Raw genomic sequence first — 23,301 nt, 5'->3', positions numbered from 1 at the left:
AAACACTACTTTTAATAATTTGTGTTTCTATCCCCAGCATCACTCAAACTATTTTCACAAGAGGAAAAATGATCGGTATATCTTTTAGTAAATTTAGTGTAGTTTAATTTTGTATTGGAACACTTTTCGCTACAGGATATAGCTTTAGAGTTAATCAAAAACTTAAAAAAGTCGACCTTGATACGCCACGCTCACACCCCCTCTTCTCCTGCAAGGAATTTTAGTGTGTTATTTATGGCTCTCCCACCTAAAAACAATTGTGACTACATGAATTATGTATCCTATTTTTTATTCATAGGCTGTACTATGTTGCGTAACGTAGCGTGTTGCGTGTTAAGCTAGGCGACTTCGGAGGTTAACTGGAGAGTATGGTCCCAATTCCAGGTAGTGCTCCTCCTCCTACTCCCCTTTTCGACAGCGTGGCGAGCTGACGAGAAAACGGAATAGGCGCTTATGTGACGAAAGAAAGCGTACAGGCATTGATATGGTGGTTGTAATACACCTTGCGTTTGATACGAAGTAGCAGATATTTTAAAATTCATGTAGATTCGCAGATTCTTCTTGCAAAACTGCTTTACCTGAGAATAAGAGGGTCTCCTGGAAAGTAAGGCCTCAGAATATTTTATATGAAAACCCATAAACATTTTAAATAAACAAATGCTGTTAAGATTCTACAGATTTAGTCTTTATGTTTACATATATTTAGTCTTCTACCACTAGAGGGCTCCGAATTGTAGCGTGTAGCATCGTGGTGTGTAACGAACTACGTCGATGCTCGAGAAACAACGTGCTGTAATCGAGTTTCGAATTCGAAGAGTTCGTCCACACATGGAGCGCCCTTTCCTTCAGACACCCGGCCAGCTACTCGCTTGTGGCTAGAAAGCGCTCACGATACTGTTTCTTCATCGCTGATCAGCACGTTCACCTACTTTGGTGCCACTGTGCTTTTCTTTCTTCGTCAAACTCAAATTCTATGCCCAAGTCTCGAAAACCCGATAGGATCTAAAACATAGCGTTATGGCAGCATGTCCGATCACAGCGAATGAATATCTTCAGTTTATTCACGCTTCCTTGAACCAGCGATTGAAAACAAGTATTGCAATAGTGGCCATTCCGGGCACCTGATGACGTAAATGCTATTTCAAGGTAGTGTTTGTGACCACACTCTTTTGCGATTTCCTTTTATTGCTATTTCTGATTTATTTTTTTCCGATTTGAGTGTTTCTCTTCAGTTTAAACGAAGTTATTATGTAAAAATGTTTATACTTGTTTTCTGTTTTAAAAACACATGTGACTGTTGGCAGATATCTATCTTGCAAGTCTCTGGCAGAAACAAGTGCTGAACATATGAACAGTTAACTGGTGATTCATCTTCAGATGCCACGTCCTTTGCTCCAAGTTGGTGTGTTGGTCCAATTTCATGTAACCACGTGTGATTAGCATCAATTTCAAATTAAAATTTTCTCCACTATTCTGATTTTATAAGCAGATTCTGTTAGTAGCGTCAAGCTGGTGAATTTCACCAGTCTGACGCGACGATTCCATACAAGTACACCATCTTCCATGGAAGGCAGAAATTACATGAATGTTAGAAACCGACAAATCTTAAGTTATAAATACAGCAATTTCTTCTAACTACTAGTCGCATTTTGCTGAAAGAAACGTGACCGAATTTGTATATTTTAGATCTACTAAATTAACAGCAGAAATTACTACAGTTTTACCGGAAAAAATTAAATTGATTCTCATATTACTGTAGCAGATACAGCTATGACAGGAGGCAATATTTCATCAAGTGAACTTTTTCATACTTCATTTGGGTGAAAACCGAATTACGATATCATGAAAGGTGTATTGAACCCTCTGCCAGGCACTTTATTTTGAATAGCAGAGTAATCACGTAGATGTAGAAAGGTTCGGGAAATTTCTGAGGTCAATAGCTGTCCTGAATTGTCAGGTGTTCAGATTGAACTACTTAAAACGAGGATCCTTTTTATTTCATGAACCGTCCCAGATTACAAAACTAAGTTCTCGGCATATAATTGTACGCAGAAGGTAACGCAACTTGGTTGCATGTGTGATCCACTTAACTGTTCCATCAACAGAGGTACTGAAGCAAGTATGTATTTCTTAAAGAAACCATTATATTTTTGACGGTATTAGAAAGTACGTGAAAAGTCGAGTACAGTGAAATAATGTTTGCGTTGAAACTTTTCACATAAAAGGAGAAAGGAGGTAAAATTAAAACGTAAGGCGGTCGGAATCGGGTATTGCCAAACGAAGACGGCAAAGCGGACCTCTCATTCCACGCTCCGTCGGCATACACAACAGAAAAGTAGTGGATTAAACTCAGAACTAAATTACTCGTCTGTCTTTTCACTACCAAATGCATAAAAATTCGTGTCGATATCTTGAACGGTTCACGCAGTAAAAAGATAAATGTACATGAGAGCGAGAGAGAGTGATAGGGGGGTGGGGTGGTTGTGGGGGGGGGGAGGAGAGACTGTGTGTGTGTGTGTGTGTGTGTGAGTGTGTGTGTGTGTGTGTGTGTGTGTGTCTGTGGTTGTGTGTGTGTCTGTGTATTTGTTGTGTTTGTGTTTGTATGTATGCACAATTCGCCCGACCGTTTTACTGGTCTCACCAATACAATGCTTTGCCAAGATAGGTGATAAGTGATTAATTGCGTATTGATCTTCTGAAGCCTTCAATGAAGTGCAGTGGAAAAAATGGTTCAAATGGCTCTGAGCATTATGGGACTTAACTTCTGAGGTCATCAGTCCCCTCGAACTTAGAACTACTTAAACCTAACTAACCTAAAACATCCATGCCCGAGGCAGGAATCAAACCTACGACCGTTGCGGTCGCACGGTTCCAGACTTAAGCGTCTAGAACCGTTCGGTCACCCCGGCCTGCCGAAGTACAGTGGAATCAGCCTACAAAGGTCACTAATACTGAGATAAAGCCAAAGTTTATTTAATGTGTGCTGTTCGTTAGATATTTAATATCGTAGCATCATACACTCCTGGAAATTGAAATAAGAACACCGTGAATTCATTGTTCCAGGAAGGGGAAACTATATTGACACATTTCTGGGGTCAGATACATCACATGATCACACTGACAGAACCACAGGCACATAGACACAGGCAACAGAGCATGCACAATGTCGGCACTAGTACAGTGTATATCCAGCTTTCGCAGCGATGCAGGCTGCTATTCTCCCATGGAGACGATCGTAGAGATGCTGGATGTAGTCCTGGGGAACGGTTTGCCATGCCATTTCCACCTGGCGCCTCAGTTGGACCAGCGTTCGTGCTGGACGTGCAGACCGCGTGAGATGACGCTTCATCTAGTCCCAAACATGCTCAATGGGGGACAGATCCGGAGATCTTGCTGGCCAGGGTAGTTGACTTACACCTTCTAGAGCACGTTGGGTGGCACGGGATACATGCGGACGTGCATTGTCCTGTTGGAACAGCAAGTTCCTTTGGCGGTCTAGGAATGGTAGAACGTTGGGTTTGATGACGGTTTGGATGTACCGTGCACTATTCTGTGTCCCCTCGACGATAACCAGAGGTGTACGGCCAGTGTAGGAGATCGCTCCCCACACCATGATGCCGGGTGTTGGCCCTGTGTGCTTCGGTCGTATGCAGTCCTGATTGTGGCGCTCACCTGCACGGCGCCAAACACGCATACGATCATCATTGGCACCAAGGCAGAAGCGACTCTCATAGCTGAAGACGACACGTCTCCATTCGTCCCTCCATTCACGCCTGTCGCGACACCACTGGAGGCGGGCTGCACGATGTTGGGGCGTGAGCGGAAGACGGCCTAATGGTGTGCGGGACCGTAGCCCAGCTTCATGGAGACGGTTGCGAATGGTCCTCGCCGATACCCCAGGAGCAACAGTGTCCCTAATTTGCTGGGAAGTGGCGGTGCGGTCCCCTACGGCACTGCGTAGGATCCTACGGTCTTGGCGTGCATCCGTGCGTCGCTGCGGTCCGGTCCCAGGTCGACGGGCACGTGCACCTTCCGCCGACCACTGGCGACAACATCGATGTACTGTGGAGACCTCACGCCCCACGTGTTGAGCAATTCGGCGGTTCGTCCACCCGGCCTCCCGCATGCCCACTATACGCCCTCGCTCAAAGTCCGTCAACTGCACATACGGTTCACGTCCATGCTGTCGCGGCATGCTACCAGTGTTAAAGACTGCGATGGAGCTCCGTATGCCACGGCAAACTGGCTGACACTGACGGCGGCGTTGCACAAATGCTGCGCAGCTAGCGCCATTCGACGGCCAACACGCGGTTCCTGGTGTGTCCGCTGTGCCGTGCGTGTGATCATTGCTTGTACAGCCCTCTCGCAGTGTCCGGAGCAAGTATGGTAGGTCCCGACACACCGGTGTCAATGTGTTCTTTTTTCCATTTCCAGGAGTGTAATTTTTTAACACCTTTTAGATTTGCGAATGAGCTTTAGGAATAAGTATTAAATGACAATGTACTGACTTATGGAGAATGCATAAAATGCATCAGAACATACCTAGAACTGCTGTTCTGGAAACAAAACTACCGTACAGTTTTCTTCTAAAAAGCTGTTGGTATCCATTTCCCGGAAACATTGTTTGGAGCCATTTTGCCTCAGTTTGCAATCATTCGAATATATTTTAAGGTGCTGATTTTACATTTTACCCGTACTCCTGAACGATTGTATTTAACATTCTCTTCTGTAACCGTGTTCAGTTTCTTTTGTGTTGCGCTGTGTTTCTTAAACGAGATACCAGTGTCACGTTTTTGAAAATGTTGCCAATCTTACAACATTTAACTGCAACACGATATGGTGCACCATATTGGTTTCCGTTATGGTATAATTTTTTTGGTGTGATTTCCATTGTGTGTTACTGCTACGTGTTGCTACATCGCGCTCCATAGAAGTTGAATCTCCATCGATGAAAATCTACCTAGATGGCCGTTAGGAGGCATGGTATTGCCGCACCGTTGTGCTCTCATTGCGAGCGCTCCACCATCCCCAGAGTTATTTCTGTACTCGCTTCGGATATTGTCGGTTAATATCATCACTACTCGATAAAAACCTCGCTCCACACTTGGTTCTTCTCTTTGGACATGTCACGAATTGTGTCTCTCTTTGTTGTTGACCAGTTGACATCGTTGTGGCAAAGTTATTGGCTTTGCACCTCGTTGTTGTGTAGGCTGTTGTGGGGTTATGGTAGTCTGAGTGTTATTGGCCGTCAATCAGCCTTGCTTAGCTCGACTGCTGCATGTTTTCCTCCGCAGGCGGCCTTTCCTCCTTCAGACTTCACCAGTTTCTCTCCTGGGTCATCGTCGTAAGTTTCTAAGGGACCAAACTGCTGAGGTCATATGTCCCTAGGCTTACACACTACTCAATTTAACTTAAACTGACCAGCGTTAAGGACAACACACACACCCATGCCCCATGCCTCCGACTGGTGGGGGGGGAGGGGGGGGGGGGGAGCAGTGTGAACCGTGGCAAGGCGCCTAACACCCCGCGGCTACTACCCGCGGTTTTTCTGGTTTCCGACGCCTCCACTCATACCCGACTACTTGCAGATTTTGTATTTTATTTAATTTTGCTGTCTCTGTATCAGTTTCAGTGCTGTTGTGTAGCTTGTGTCCTGTCTTGATCATAGCGTCCATTATTTTCTACAGAGCTGATGATCATAGTTTTCCTTGATAGTCCTTTTTGCCTAGAGGTGTCCTACATACACTGATAGCTGCCATTTTTTCCTAATGAATAACACTGAAAAGAGATTTTTTGAAGATATAATAGAAATAAAGAGGTACATATATGATTCATTGACAGACCACAAGAACATACGAACAGTTAACAGGCATATAAATACTATACACTACAACATTCAATCGACTATGGAAATAGAGACAGAAAACACAATACTGTATCTCATCATCCAAATCACAAAATCTAACAGAAGACACAAATTCAACATTATCAGAAGCGAAACAGCTACTGACATGATAATTAGCTAGGAATAAAACCACCCACATTCTCAAAAACTGCAGCCAGATATATGATATGCCGACTATGCAGAACAGTCGTAAGCAAAAATAACTGTCAAGAACAACTAAATATTGTTCAAATGTGTGTGAAATATTATGGGACATAGCTGCGTAGTTCATCAGTCCCTAAGCCTACACACGTCTTAACCTAAATTATCCTAAGGACAAACACACAATGCCCGAGGGAGGACTCGTACCTCCGCCGGGAACAGCCGCACAGTCCATGACTGCTGCGCCCTACACCGCTTGGCTAATTCCGCGCGGCAACTCAATATTATCATCAGTGTAGCACATTACAATGAATTCAACAGCAACCCAGTATGAAAGCTTCACAAAAGCCTTGAAATTAATACAAAAACAGAAAACAGTTGTCCCATTTTCAAGTAAGACATATATGACGCCTGACTATTGCAACTAGATGTGGCGAATGGCGCTGTGTAGATAATGAACAGTCTGTTACACAAACGTTTGCAGGGACCGTGGCGACACGTAGAGGGTTATCCGACTTTGAAAATGGGACGGTAATCTGTGCAAGGCGGACAGGTCATAGCATATCTGCGATTACATACGAATTCAAGGTCAACTGTCTCTAGTGTAGATTCTCAGTTTCGCAGATGCAATGTTTCCACACGAATAAACTGCCACACAGGAAGATCACAAGTGTTCGGGGAATTTATGTCACATCGCCTCTACAGAGCCATGCTGTGTGATCAACGATTTGCTCTGGGTCAAATCACCACGGAGTTGAATGCGTGGCTTCGACTTACCATTTCTGTCACAATGGCACGGAGACAAATGCGCTGCATAGGCTTCAGTAGACGACTACCAACTGGTGATCACGGCCCATTCGCAAGATTTCGCGGCACTCATTGCACACAACGTTTTTTTTTTAAATTCTATTTCGCTCGTTTTGTAAGTCTATCCTGATGACTAAAGTACCGAATACTTCTGCGCTACTATTAACTACATTCCTTGCCTTTTATTACAGTTTGCTTCCATTCACAAAATGGCTGCGGTAACTACTGAACCAGCATTGCATTTTGTTCAGATTTTCAGCTTTGCTGCAGGCTGCGTTATTCTGCTAACTTAATGTTACGTGGTATTTCGAAAATTTACTGTTCTTCTCATTCTGTTGTACTTTAATGTATTTCTTGCCCTTGGTGGGATCTCTGTTTCTAGAATTAAGCTGACCGTTAAGGGTAACCATAAAAAATACCACTCAGTGCAATTTCTGTTAGCTCTTATCAGTTTTGTTCTGTTTTGTATTTTGATCTGTTGTCTAACTTTCGTCATCGTCCATTGTAATTACATTTTCTGGTCCAGGGTTAACGTTTGACAAATTACCAGTATTGTGTTTCTATCCTTTGTATAATGTTTTTTGCATTTCAGTGACATAGATGTAGCTTCCAAAGATGCCATCTTACTTGCGTGTGAGCCTTCCTTACTCTTCAAGATAACAGAAGGAGTGCTATACTGCGTAACCACCTGAGACTCTTAGAGAAGCTAATGTCGTTACAGCAACCACTAATGCGCGTTTCGTGTAGCTCGAGACTCGTTTGTAACTGAGGCAAAGAAATGAGGAGCCTTTAAGAGCCTTCGGCCACCGCAACCAAATGTGAAGCAACTTACTGTAGTAAGCGCGCATTAAAAGACAGTATTCTTCATTCTCCTTTAAATACATAAGCACAATTTGGCGTGCAGTACCTTCTGTGCAAATCACTAACGATATGGTAGAATAAAGAATCTCTTTTTCTTCTCTTCTCAGCACGTACGAGGGTGATATGTTCGAGAAAATGGGTGAACGCTGGTTTTCTCATTAGAAGTAGTTATCAAAATATTTGGCCATAACTCACAAACTAAACACACCACCTAGGAGCAATCATATATTTAGTCGTGAAATATGAAGAATATTTGCCTACAACAGACATAAGTGGACATAGAGCTCACTTTTATCAACTACGTCATCATTATGACCTTATCTTTTCTTCTAAGTCCCAATTCATATACCACTTTCTTCCATAAGTTCTATATAAATACCACACAACAATGTTTTAATTTCATTAATTTCAGTAACTATTAGATGACATTACGTGTAATTCATTGAATAAGTTTATTACTCTTCCGGGTGTTCAGAACATATAACTGGGATGCACACAATATGACAAACCTGATAGAGGATTAATCACATCTGAATATGGCAATGAAGTGCTGAAACCAGTTATTAACACTGTAATTATAAGGCGATCTTGACGTGATAAGTAATCATTATACACTGCACAACACAATTAAAAGTTAACTTCTTCGAAAACCTGCTGTTGTCTCACATTGCGACGCATAAGTTTGAAATTTGACTCAAATTTTCCTACAAAATTCTTCTGTAATTGTGTAAAACTGCGGCGCTTTGCGATGTCACCCTTTTGACGGCGGCGATTCGAACAGCAAGGCCATAGCTCAGAAATCGCATGTGGTTTAAAGTGGGTTAATGATCTCACATTGGCACCAAACTTCAGCACAATTCTGACCAACGCCATCGTGGACTTGTCACAGGATGGGATGGTCGTCACACCCACTCCTACCCATATGTCAGCCCTTCTTTTAAGGCCTCTGCGACGGAGGTCAGCACTGCGACACGCAACGCTGAAATCAAGCGGTTATCTTACGGGTGACCAAGGAAAATATTTCAGACAAACCGCCATTCAGAATCGACATGAAACTTCGTTAGGATCTGGCATAAAGGGCAGCAGTGAAACACCACTTACCTTGGGGCTTTGAGTCCCACACATTTCTCGTTCGAAAACGACAGTTCGCAATGCGATGAACTACTGGACGACATTCTTGACAATTTTCGATGCAGCCGACAACCCCCACCCACTCACCCACTCTAAGGATATCGTAGAGCTGCAGCCCTAATGAACGAGGTCTGGACACTTTGGAGCGTTTGCTTTTGCTCTGGTATATACTTTGAAACCACAAAGGACAGTTCACAACCAATGTACGAAATTTGAACGTGATTTGAAGCCTCAAATGGTGTTTATGCTTTTTCAGCCCTCCTGTTTGTTTTAGCCCTCCTGCTTACGTTGGGTACCACATTGTTTCCGAAATTAGATTTAATGATGAGTCACGATGTTCTGACGCTGTGTTCGAGGTTTCATATAATACTGTAATTAAACATGACAATATTTCGATGTATGAAGAAATTCCTAAGCAAAGGATGGTTTCACTGGAGGCTACCTGGATATTTACGGCGCTGGAGGTGATGTAAATATAAGGATGAAGTAAATATTTTCTACGAACCGACGAACGGGGTTCTACGAAAACTAAAGATGCTAAACTGCTTACGGATTTCATATCAGGATTATAACTGCATTATAAAAGGAAAAAATCTTGTCAGATATCGGCTATTTGTTTATCAGTGTAATCAATAGTCCATTCGACCCATAGTCGGTTGTGTTAATTTCTGGTTGAACCAAGGTTAGAAGTAACGCACAGAACAGCAGAAACTTTCACTTACAGCGGACAATAGACAGGCCTCCTCAAAGCTAAGAATGTATTGTTAATAGCTGTTTCAGATATTTTTATGTCTAAAGTATTGTCGTGATGGACAGCATTCTTCGAAATACTTTGACATTTCCCACAATTTTCATGAACCTCGAATCTTACAGGTCTTACACCAATGAATCGAAAATTTCATACAAATAATCCGTCTATTAAAATAATCGAGCAGCACTTGCTAATCAAATGTCAACTTTGATGCAGCTGTTTCCACCGACTCGTTTCGTAATGACACCCTCATTCATGAAGTCCTTATCTCCTAATTCCACAAAACGTTTTATTCTTTCGATGCTCACTACGTTACTGTTAATTTGCATTAATGAAAGTTGCTTACCGTGGAAATAAAACAGTGCACTCATTAATTCTGCTTCAGGAGGATCTTGACGAGCTGAGATGGCGCTGTTTCCAGTAATGTTATTTCTTTTCTCAGTGAATTTCAGCGGTACGGTCTCAAAACAGACAGTTCGTTTCTTCATAATGTTTCGCACATTTTAACAGGCTGGCCTTTAAACTTGGAAAATTCTTGACCCCGTAAGTTGCACTCTCTCTCCTTTTTTTGTTAGTTTCTGTCAATGCCGTCGTTTGATCTGGAACGCTGGTCGGTGTTGCACTCCTGATATTATTCATATTTTTTACAACATTGTATCATTTCATCCTTGTAAATTCCCACATAATATGATATATCTCCGTGAAAAAGTTGCAAAGATCGAGTAAGCGTAATCCAGTTAGGACAAGAGTAAGGCTCGACAGAGAATATTTCGCTTCAACAATCGTTCATCTCCTCGACACGTAACTCGGAATAATGATGACAACAAAAACTCTTATTTTTAGGGCTCCGTTCCTCAGTCGGCAGGAACGGAACACTTATAATACTACTGCGTTGTCCTTCTGTTTGTATGTCTGTCCTACTATTAACACCCCTTTTTCTCAGGAACGGTTAAAGATATTAAGTTGAAGTTTATATCACATGCTAAGATCTGAAATGCAAAAACGTTACGCTTCTAAGCCAGCTCAATAAAAATATGAAGCCATTTTTTGATACTCACAGTCTATTCATCCAAACGTATAGGGTACTTAGCGTTAAACTAAAATCATGAAATTTGGCAAGAAGCACGCTTTAACAATAAAAATAAAGGAAAAATTCAAAAATTTTTTGTTTGTAATTAGATCACACAAACATTTTTTTTGCGATTACAAACTTACACTGCATTTGTAACCTGTCAAAAATCTCAGGAAGTACTGTATTGATTTTAATATGGGTTTTTACTAACAGGTAGATTGCATCACGAGGAAGTTTTCTGTGTATAATTTCCAAATATTTCGTGACAATTGGCTGAGCTACGATGAAGTGAAACCTCCTGGCTCTGTGAAAACGATGCATTTGCTATCTAGCGATGACTGGCGTAAGGACGCCCGACTCCCGAGCCACGCCGTCTCATTCTGTCAAACGTTCCCTGACAGTCTATGCGTCCGACACGTACAGCATCTGTAATGTTTCAGAGCAAAGTATTACTCGTAAATGATGCACCATTGCACCTCCATTTTCTGGCATGAGGTTTCAAAAGCCCATGAAATATCCATTGAAGTGTTCCACAGAACAATTCGAGATTCGCATGACACCAGTAGCCCTATGGCCTGCTGTACCGTTCTCTTCTCTGCTGACTTCCACAGATCTTACCAGTAATCGAAAAAGGGAGGTGATCAGACGGAGTCAGAGAATTTGTAATGAGAGAGAGCTTACGTCGCCCATCGAAATCGCAACAATGTGCTTACATTTCATGTCGCGCGGTTGCAGCTGTAACGGTTCTAAAGCTAAGTGCTGACAAAGTCATTTGTGCACTGTATTTAAATATTAAATTTTAGTAGTTTTCAATCGTTCATCCAAATGTTAGCAATGTGTTTACATTTCGCGGAGTGCAGTTGCAGCTGTAACAGTTCTTATGTTCTGACAAAATTGTTTGCGCTCTGTTATTTGTTTATTAAATTTAGTAGTTTTCAACGGTGTCTCGTGTTGTTTCTGATGAAATAACAGATTAATAAACTTACAAAACTTTCTCCCACTGTGTTTTATAGAGCTATTTACGCACTGATGTCATCTATTAAATTTTGTACGGTAGTTTTCAGTTGACGTTTCTTATTGTTTATAGCGAAATATTTCAGTAAAACTTTCGTTCACTGTGTTCAATTTCTTTGAGTGTTCCAGTAGTCGCTGGGAATTTTGGTTTTAGCTTTTAGATAAAAAAATTGTGTGAAGTTTTTGTGGTAGCGGTATTAGTTGTGGTTCAATAGTATAAATTAAAGTAGTTGGTTTTTTAGTAAAGAGGGAATTTCGAGATCACTATTGTTAGTTCTTTAACTAGTTCTACTGTTGTAATTGAACATAGTTATTGTAATTTTTTCAGTAATTTTTAACATTTTACTATGAGTGAGAAGTGTGGGCTTCATCGTTGGTTTATGAGTAGTGGGTTACGGTGTGAGATTTCTTCAAAGTATTTTCATTGGGGGGAGTGCAGTGGGGAAGCCAGTGGGTATTCTAGCGAGATGCTCTTCTGGAAATGCAGATTTTGTAGCAGAAATGAGTCGATAGGGGAGTAGTGCGTAAGACCTTGCCCTCCAGGTGCAGTTACAAAAAGCAAAGGCGAAACTACATAGGTTGAGGAGGCTGTAGGGCGCTGAGGATTGGGAACTGGCGGTTGGTAAGAAGGCAGCTAGGAGGAGGAGACATTCGGACAGCTGTACTTTCCATATAACTAATAGATTTGACGAGCTTCAGAGTTTAGTGGAGAGCAGCCTCTTGTAGTTGTAGGTGTAGGAGACATTCAGCAGTCCACAGGAGTTAGGATGCCTAAGCCAGTTGCAAATTGTAACAGAAAGAAGAAGTTCCTCCTGCTGAGAAGTTCGCAAGGCAGAGGTGTGGGCCAGCAGTTGTAGGAAGTGTTGGCGAGTGAGTACCAGGTCACCAGCAATGTGAAGGCTAGGGCAAGGTTGGATCAGGTGACTGAGAACATAGGGGAGTTACGCAGAAATTTTACGAAAGAAGCCGGTCGTTGTGGCCGAGGGGTTCTAGGTGCTTCAGTCCGGAACCGCGCTGCTGCTACGGTTGCAGGTTTGAATCCTGCCTCGGGTATGGATGTGTGTGATGTCCTTAGGTTATTTAGGTTTAAGTAGTTCTATGTCTAGGGGATTGATGACCACAGATGTTAAATCCCATAGTGCTCGGAGCCATTTGAACCATTTTACGAAAAAGGGTCAGGTAGTGGGTGGAGCTGGGAACAGGCTTGAAAGCGACGGGGAGTATGATTTGGTGATGATCTGATGAAATACACTCCTGGAAATGGAAAAAAGAACACATTGACACCGGTGTGTCAGACCCACCATACTTGCTCCGGACACTGCGAGATGGCTGTACAAGCAATGATCACACGCATCTGTCGCCTGTGTCTATGTGCCTGTGGTTCTGTCAGTGTGATCATGTGATGTATCTGACTCCAGGAATGTGTCAATAAAGTTTCCCCTTCCTGGGACAATGAATTCACGGTGTTCTTATTTCAATTTCCAGGAGTGTAGCTATTCAAACTAGTGGCATTAATGTGCATTTCGTGCAACTGTTTCAGCATCATGCCCGGCTGCTGTTAGGCGTGTTAAAATTGGGCTTGTTGTGTTGTGTCCTATCGTCTAATAAATGCTGCTTAGGAAACCTGTTTTTTCGGATCGCTAGACAACAAGTCAAGCAAATCGTATTAATGGAGTTTATTACAAAATGAAATGATTATAATACTTATCTTGGTGAGATATAGACGTGTCGCAAGCAAGGAGCGACAGACAAACATAAGGGAGCTCTTCAGTATGTACAATTCGTGATACAAGTAAACCAATACAGTTTGGGTCACTGCTGTAGCGTTTGCATGCCAGGCGACCAGGTGGCGCGGCTCTTATATTCCCTTCTCCTACATGCCGCTGCCGTCTCGGTGTCGTCCTAGAGAGGGATCCGTCAGAGCACTATTGGCTGACATCGTCTCACAGCCCTCTCTGCTATAACACTTCTGGCCGACATGCCGGCGCTTAACGGTACCCCGGATCAGGGCTGGAGAAGGCGCTAATGGCGGATAGCATGGCTCACATTTCAATGGTGCCAGTTGAGTCTATCAATAGACTGGGATCCACTAGGCACGGCCTGCACCTCAACAGGAATGAGAAGGGGAGGCTCGCAGAGCTTATGGTTGACAGTGTAATAGGCGGTTGTGGGATTACTCATGGGAAAATTCCTGCATTAGTCGGTGTTAGAACTGCACCTTTTGTAGACTGGAGTCAGCTGATACGTATCCCTACTTAAAGGAAGTCCCTCTAACAAAAGAATCACCTTGAGAGGAGGCCAGATATCCGAGTAGTAAAGGAATTAGTATATTTCATCAAAATGGAAGAAGTATTAGGGATAAAGTTAGTGAACTGCTAATATATGTTGACTAACATAACTGGTATATCGGAGGACCAATTAAATAATCTGACAATTCAGAGGCTTCCTTCACCAGGATACAGATTAGCTGTGCTTTTGTTCTTGCTATAGGGTTTTCGTAAAGGTTCCGAACTGCTTTAAGTATGATAGAACTTATATTAAACGCGTTTAAAGCTTTCCACAATTTACATATGGATATATTATCTTACGCTTTTTCTACACCTACAAATACTAACTGATGGGGTTGATTTTAATTTTTTTTCTTTTCAAATATTTGTTGCAAGCAGAATATATGATCTATAATTGATCACCCTGCTCTGAAGCCAGCCTGTACCTCGGCCTTCATTTCATTAAACTTTGTTTCCAAAAATTGTTTGATAATCCTTCCATAAAGTCTGTTAAATATATTAGTTGCCGTTAATCCTCTGTAGTTCTCGCACTCATCTTTTCTTACTTTATTGTGAATTGTTGATATATATCCTACTCTCCTGTCTTCTTGATGGGCTTGCCATTTAAGCATTTTTCAAAAAGACTTCTCGAAAGTTCATGTTACTTATCTATATGGTATTTCACCAGTTCAGATGGTACTTCTTCAGTTGCAGTAACACTTCGTTATAATTGATGTTTTTACTGCTTCTGTGACCAGTGAAATTCTGCCATTGTTTTCTGTTTCTTCTATATTGTTATTAAGTGTATCCAAAAATCTTCCCTGTCTCTGAGCCTCTCTTACCTCTAATTAAATTATTCACTTTATTACAGGTATTTTCCCAATTATTATTTTTTGTTGTCAACATTTTCTAATTTTTGCTTGTTGTGCTCTTAATTATATCTTGTCCTGGATACTTTGTGTATTTAGCCATTTTAAAACATTTTCTATCTTTATTGGTACCTCTTTCGCTATTTCTGTATGAAAATAGTGTAAACATTTTTTCTCATACTTAATTTTATTCGCCAAGGGCTTTTTTGGCTGCCTGATGCAGAGCATTAGCAATATATTCATAATGTGTATCTGTACTGTCAAATTCTGCTTCGGTTGACCTTTCATCTAACCTTTTTTTTTAAATAAATATACCGTACGTTCATTTCCTAGGCTATGTACGTTATGATTTCGGATGCTTATTTCAGTTTTAAAAACTTCCTCTTCATTAACAATTTCTTCTTTACTTTTTACAATTGCATATGGAAATACAATTTTATAGTTAACCAGATTATGCTCGTTCTGGATCACTCCGCTGAATTCTCTGAGGTCTTAGGTCACACAGAAGATAATGTGTTAAATATCTGAAATTAAGCATGCAAGCGAGAAAAATTTTAGAGAATGGTTTAAATGATTTTTAAAATCCGTTGGAAGTCGTAAGTGCACTTTGAGAGGTATGTGGTTCTAACTACCACAACGCATGTTTCCAGGTAGCGACTGGTATGTGTACCAAGTAGGGTTGGAATCGATTCAGTAGTTCGGGGCGAGATGTTGAACATACATACACAAATACATCCGTACACCTACTTCTATAAGATATTAGCGACCCGACCGAGGTTCGCATGCGTAGCATTAAGTATCTACTGAGAGATGATTCATGTGGCGTAGCATATTTTGCTTGCGACAACTGTGTAGAGATATGAATAAATTACATAGAACAACTTTAAATAACGGACTATCACCACTTTCATATAACTTCTGCTATGTAAGCAGTGCACCAGAATAGTTGTCTGGAGGCCAGGATGCTGAGTGTTCTATATTGAATTGCTGCTTGGACTGACATCTTATGGAAGTGAGTGGAGCACTTCGTGATGTAAGTAATACGTTAACAACGAATGTAAATATCTTATACTAATCATGGGTGTATGATTCAGTATGTATCGAAAGCTGGCTGATGTGGCATAAATAAAAGAAGAAAAATTTAAAACATACATCACGTACATGTTTAGCAAGTGTTGCAGCACACCTACTGTGAAAGCTAGTACGCACTGTGAAGCTTTGTTGAGACTCATTACCGCAGTTCCTTGTCGTGGATCCGTACTGGTAGCATTCTCTGATGTGTCACAAAAAGAATCGAGTCCACGTCTAGATTTGATTCAAGCACAGCAGAGAGCTGAAATGAAGCAAAAGTTGCTGAATTAGTTTCTCGGAAAACGTTTTATTGGTAGCTTAAAAAATAAGATACACACATTTTGGTTTCGTAAGTTTTTTCATCAGATAATTGTTCTTAGACGATTGTAGGGAAACTATTGGATAAAATATCGCACTATTTCAAACTGTAAATCTTACATCACAATGTCTTCACGAGATGGTTATCTTTTCGTTATTGCTCATAGTTATTACGATGCTTCAAAGTTAGGTAACTTACTACGAGTTTTCTAAACTACTCCCAGTGAATTAAGATTGTGAACTACGATTGCTTATCTAAGAGAAGCAGAAATTGGCAATACGAAATTGTCATATTTCGAAATGAATATTTCCTTATCATTGACAGATGAATGCTAGGTTAAAATGCAGAGTGAACAAAAGTCGATGAGACGAGATTCGATTCTACAACGTTCCAGGTTCCAGCTACATGTTTGCTACACCCCCAGACCATATATTAGCTAGATGCCACATGCTGCGTTCCCGGGTCACCGCGGCTATCTCAAGTTGTGTTGGCTGTTCGCTAGGTGGTAATATCGTAGATTTCACAACTTAAACTTACTCCATCATAATTCCGAAATTTTATAGGAAATATTTGTAAATTACATACAGAAACCGTCCCCATTTATCAAAGTTTCTATTAATCAACATTAGATCTAAATTCCTACAGGAGTTCCCGAGATAAGACTGCATATACAGAAGGTCGCGAGCAAGTGACTTCAATTTATGTACAGGGGAAAAGAACAGAAGAAGACGAAGAAGAGCAGGAGGGAGAGGATAAGAGATAACAGCTGTAATTTTGTGATATCAGCCTATGATTTTTCCCATTTTCCACACCACTATAGAAAAAGAGGACTTATAGTGAACCGCATTCTGCAGCTGCCTATTGCTATGTCGAACAGGTGGCCTACAATTTTTCGCTACAGAGCCATGAAGTTCATCAAAGAACATTTTTCTCCTGGTCAATAACAGTGCAGACTACGAAATGCTGAAAACTGACTTCCAAACATTCGAACTGGTGGTTTTCAGATAACCCACATTACGTATTCAATGAATGATGGGACTGTCACGGAGCAATTGTCCTTATATTCTTGCAAGGTAAAGTATAATCTGTTCAAATAGCATGCATATTCTGAATACATGACTGCCGCACACAAACACGTCATAATATTCTTCATGTCAGTCTGAGCTTCACGCATTTGCTTTAAATTTTATGTTCTTGTTTACACAAAATAAAAACGTCAAATGTAAAGCACATGTGTGACTCAAAAACTGACATGAAGAATATTATGAAGTGATTTTTTAGAATACGTGTGCCGTTTCAACTGTAACCTGTCCTGGAAATGTGTGAGGGACAAAGCGCTGTCCACTGGATCACTTTGAAGGCGCGGACGACATGCTGCTGAACGAAACACTAATGTAATCGTAAACAGTAGACGTCTAAATATGGACGTGATAGCATGAAACGGTTTATGCACCTAAATAAAGCATTTTAAAATAATTTGTGGTTGGGAGCGTCATTTACCAATAATCATTGGGATTGTTCCTGTCGGTATGAGAGAACTACAAGTGACGTTAGCACGCCTGCATGGGAGCTGCATTATGCCACTTTCAACAACAGGTGTGAATTAATGATGAAAGTTGCACAGATAAATAAGATTACATATTACAAAAGTGTGTCTACTTGATTTCTTATGATCATCATCAGACTGTGCGTACATAGAATTTCACATTTTGATGTATAATTTCCGACTTTTATTCCAGAATCGAGTTTCCCTATCTCTGTTTACGCTTCTCCACCAACCCGAAAAATTATTGATGGAAGGTGTGATAAAGAGGCCACTTTAAAGGAAACTGAATTTTCACCAAATAATTTTTACTGATAGAAGCTTGCCGCTTACACAGTTTGAATCTACATACTATAAGGTGTCATACAAAATATTTTTATATGGAAAGGGAAATAGTATATGGGAACTGTGTGCATATCTCGGAAGACTTACGTAGCGGGCATTTTCCACTACCTAGTGGGGTTTCTTGGCCAGTGACATCGCAACAGCATCCCATGTTCGTCCTGCCGAATTCTGGACGCCGTTTCTTGGCATCTTGATGTCCTTAGAACCTGAAACAGTACCAAGGGGCTGGAGGAGACCATTTTCAATAGTATTTTTCATTAGGCCAAATTTACCTGAACAGCGACAGTTTTAAATATGACAAAGTAATTAGTCACAGGGCTATAGAATGACAGTATGTATATAAGTAGGTTTATAAGTGAATCTGATCACTAATACTATCATGGCATACAAAGTTTCTGAAATTTGTGTTACAAACTTCTAGGACTAGTAGAGGGGAGTACGTAGATAATATCCTGAATTAGAACCCATGTCCAGAAACGTACCGTTTCCGTGCTACAATTATTTGAAAATATGTTGGTAACGTGACCACTTTTACAAGTAACTGACTCGGAATGACCCAGTTTATTACTTGTTTTGCAGTTCTGCTCATTAATAAACAAAGAAATTGCTCCGGTAGTCGTTGAATGGTTCTCTTGAAGGTGATGCAGCACGAGATCTTGCAAGTCGGATGTGAGATGTCTCCATCGAGCACCACAGTCACGCTTGGTGACAGTTAAGGTACTCTCCCTCGAAGAAGTTGCGTAATTGTGGAAAAAAGGGTATGCGAAGCAGTCGGACATCTTGAAGAACGGTCTTGACACAGGCGACGAGCAGCTCTTCCACTATCGTAAGCTTTGCCATTCAAAAGGATCATGTCGGTGTATTCTGCAAACGTGATCTCAGTCATGTTGCTCCAACACTCAGATACGTGAATGTGGCTCGAACCAGGTCAGAGATACAGGATAGAAGTCAAATGAAGTAGTTATTTCGATGTAACTTCCACCACCATCACTACACTGCTGCATATCTACCTAAAAACATGCTTTCAAACGACTGCAGCATGGAAACAGTATGTTTCCGAGCATGTGTTCCTGTTCAAAATATTATGTATTCGCTCACCTTTACAAGTTCTAGAAGTTTGTAACGGGAATTTACGAACACCCTGTGTGGAATTAACTAACTTTTATAGGGATAAAACACTGGGCCACTCTTCCGGACAAGTTGTGTGGCCGATTCTCCCGCTCTTACATACCGTTGACATTAGTGGTTCACAGATGAAACGAGCAAACCGAAAAACACTGCAAGGAAGTACATTTGTAGACAAAAAGTTGTTTAACCTTTTAAATTCTAAAAATGTATTACTCTGTGTGTAAGTGAGATATTAAGAACAATAAAAATGTCGTTTCTGGCATCAGGTGACTTAAAATCAGAATAGCTTTTACTAAGAAGTGACGGAAGCAGATTCTTCTGTCAAACTCACTGACGATAATGATAGTACATATTGGAACTAGTCTGACATCTTTTCTGCAAGCACCACTAAAGGTGAGGGCAAAAAATATGCAATGACTGCTTTTCCCGCCCTGGACTCTTTACTAAACCTCTCCCACGGTCATCCCGCTTAAACAGCGTATACATTTTTTTAAATATTTTGTGCCCACCCACTGAACTGCCTTTGAAGTAGGTAGAATTAGACTCTTTTCGTTTTGTTTCGCCTATGAGAGTGATGAGAATGCTTGTGTGTCCTGCAGGGAGGCAGTTGCGGTGAAGTGCCGACGACTGACGGGCGACAACCAGCCATGCCCCGGGGGGTCGGCGGCCAACGTGCTGCGACGCACAATGAACACAAAGTCTGCTCGCGTCCTCCTTCTCGTTACCTGCGTCTACCTGGGCTGCTGGGCGCCCTACACGCTTCTCTACCTCGTTAAGGTGTCCGGAATCTCATCCCCAGCCATCGACCTGGCCCAGAACCTCGCCTATACTTTCGCCAACATCAATTACCTCGTCAACCCATTCATCTATTCGTGGAAGAACGCGAATGTTCGTCAGTGTATTGTAAGGACCCTCCAAGACCTGGGACTGTACGACAAATCTGTATTGAGTAATGCAGTCAAGGGTAATGTTTCTGACAGGAGGACTAGCAGCAGAACACCGTCGAGTGAGCAAATTATTCCTACTTAGTGGTTCATCATTCCAGTGTTTTGCTTATCATTGAGGATTCAGCATTCGATTCGTATCGAAGTGTGCTGCCGGTATTTTGTAAATGGACGAAGTAGCAGGAGAAACGACCTGCTGACGAATGCCGTTTGTCCTTCGCCAATGTCAGTATAATGTGCAAAATCTGTTGAAAAATGTCTATCCAACGTGCATTTCAACAACAGTCACAGAAATATGAAAAACATTACCATTCCATAAGAAAGACATAGCATATAATTAGTAAGTGCTAGTCTGAAAAAATTTCTTTTCCTTTTTTGTGTATATAATGTTGTAAATTATCAGCAGAGAACCTCTTGGAAAACGTGACTGTAATTAATAACTGAGTAGAAGGAAGTTATAAAGCACACTTACGTTCTTAGAATAATAATTAGTAACAAAAATGTTAGATGTTATGCAATGGCTTTCCTGCCCTGCCCTTTTTTAGTAATAACACCCTATGTTTAAATTTTATTACATAAAACATGAATTTCGAATGTGTGTGTGTGTGTGTGTGTGTGTGTGTGTGTGTGTGAGAGAGAGAGAGAGAGAGAGAGAGAGAGAGAGGGAGAGGGAGAAAGGAACATAAGAACATATTGGTCCTTGTATAAACACTTTCAGTTTGATGATGTGACTACGGTCAACTGTTTTCTGTGTCAAATATACATTTGATTTACCTGTTTTACTTGTAAAGTATTTGTAGAATTTTTAAATATACAATCAAACGCTTTCCTTCTTTTTCTACATTTTGTCTCTTGTTGCATTAGTTTCTTTAATTATATATTTGAGATTTTTTACTTTCATGGATATAATTCCCAGTTTAAATCTGTGAGTGTTTCTATTTTTCTACATAATCGTTCTGGCATACCTCTAGTGATTAATAACTCACAAAGTAGTTGTTCTTATTTCCATTATCAGACCTCTAGTTGAAGAATCTACGTTTTAGTCCTATCTCTACACTTAAGATACATTGCACCCACATCTACTATGTGAACTTTCGTTACATCATGCTGACTGTTAGCAAACATACACCAAAATGTAAACAATCAGGCAACGCTGTCACTGATATACCAGTGTGAACATAAACACATCTTGCATCAAAACAAATGAGGCTCTGAGAACCATTATAGCCTTAAGCGCAGAAACAAAATGTGGAGAAAAATAGATGTTTGAGAAAATGAAATTCATAGGCCAACCAACAGTCTCACAGGTGTGAACTGTGTTTCGATCAAGCTCCAACATCGTATATTTCCTACGAAAAGTAGTGTGCATCCATTTTATGTTATGAAACATTAATTAATATTTAGTATTTTGTGTATTATTAATGTTAATTCACAAAATTTAGATATTTAGGATAGTAAGAACAGTACCTTTTAAGAGTTGCAGTGTTTGTGATTATGTGAAATTAGATTCAGAACATAAAGAATAGATACTAATTGTGCCACACACACAACTATGACCTTTTTCAACATTTCATGGGCCTCGTCGTCATACTCGTTAAACACATTCTGTGTTTCAGGTGAAACTGCTGATACACATCTAATTGTGAAGTATTACTACAGCGTGCATGATGTAGCACTAAATTATGTTGTCAGTCCTAGATGGCAACTGAGAAGTGCAAAAATACAAATTTATGCTTTGTGCCTTTGGACCATACGGAAATTGAAAATCCAAGAAATCATTGACACAACTTTTTGTAAATTTTCATATATTAAGTGTGGATACAGATATAGTGTGGATATTGATGGAGATGAAGCTGGTTCACCATACAATTTACAGGTAACAGGATGATGCATAAATGCCATAGTCTCAAAACTGATAATAGTGTGCATCAGACCCTTGCGGTTCTCAGCACCTCAAATGTTTTATTTTATCTGCTACACCATCAACTTATTTTTCACAATTTATCTGGCTGTGGTTCTTGGTACTAGATGAACTGAGTTAATTTAGATGATATAAAATTATTTCTGTGTAGATTGTAATTCTTGCCTCACCACAGAATAATGAAAACTTCAATCTACTAAAGTAATTGTTGTGCATTTCAAATTATTTTATGTACCCAAATTGATATCTATTGTATACCATTTTCTAAACTGTCTCTTTTCTCCTTCATCTAATTAATAATAGTAATATGAAGTAGTTAAACATCAAGTTTTTAATAAGTTGCTCTACAAAAGAAAATTATGAAACAATCAGTACACAAATTTGTACATAAAATACTGCATTTCTTAAATTGGACTACCTGTCTTCTATTTTTCAAGAAAGAAGTTTCAAATCGTCTACATATTCTCAGAAATATCTAGAGAGTACGATGAATGTCGTTTTTGATCAGGTACTTTTGGGTTAACATGTTCTGTGCTTATCTTTGCTTGATGAGGTGCAAAATAACTTTCTTGACATTTGGAGTGACTAATTAAAGAAAATTGTGAATACTGTATAGCAGTTTATTGCAGTAACATGTATTTGGAAGAAATAAATGCATAGCACAGTTGATGATCCTAAAACTTGTATTTAGTAACATCTGTGGCGTTTATGTTCACTGTTCATTAATGGAAAGCTTTCATTGCCTCAGTAAAGATATTTCTTGGTTCTTCAGCTGCATTCTTTTACACAGGGAATCTCAGCTTACACTGATTCTTTTGATTATAGTGAAACAGGATCACTTCAGTTAATTCTGTAAGCCTCTTTGTGTTCTTCAAACTTTAAAAGATACTTTTTATATACCTTCATTTCGCAACTACGACAAATCAGAATTGTTATTTATTACAATCTTCACGTAACACAGTATGTGCAGCTTTGTGAGGAAATATTTAGCGTTTATGTTTCAGCAGTTATTCCAATGTATAGGACCCAGTTAAGGCAATAACTAAGGCTATTTTTATTTCTTAACATTTTGCTATTATTACTCTAAAAGATATAAGATCTACTTAGAATGCCAGTAGAATTAACTGTGAAATTTTACGTTGGCCAAAATGTAATGAATTAGGAATTCCCTGAAAGTATCTGAAATCTTGTTAAGCATTCTGCCTGAAGTGC

The 23,301-nt window shown here is 40.3% G+C and overlaps 1 protein-coding gene across 5 annotated transcripts in view; it reads left to right on the top strand.

Annotated features, from left to right (window-relative positions):
- Positions 1 to 22,785, top strand: part of LOC126298991 (adenosine receptor A1-like) — a 176,288-nt gene extending 153,503 nt beyond the window's left edge. For 4 of the 5 annotated variants that reach the window (XM_049990614.1, XM_049990617.1, XM_049990616.1 and 1 more), the window contains one exon: positions 19,824 to 20,993. In XM_049990614.1, the coding sequence (XP_049846571.1) occupies positions 19,824 to 20,253 (430 nt within the window). In that variant the 3' untranslated portion in view covers positions 20,254 to 20,993. Of the gene's footprint in view, positions 1 to 19,823; positions 20,994 to 21,784 lie in introns of those variants that run through there. The other variant, XM_049990618.1, reaches the window with a different exon arrangement.
- Positions 22,786 to 23,301: the final 516 nt, after the last annotated feature.

Source organism: Schistocerca gregaria, chromosome X, assembly GCF_023897955.1.
Source record: "Schistocerca gregaria isolate iqSchGreg1 chromosome X, iqSchGreg1.2, whole genome shotgun sequence".
Lineage (NCBI taxonomy): Eukaryota > Metazoa > Arthropoda > Insecta > Orthoptera > Acrididae > Schistocerca > Schistocerca gregaria.
Note: the sequence above shows the minus strand (reverse complement) of the source record. Positions and strands in the feature narration are given on the sequence as shown.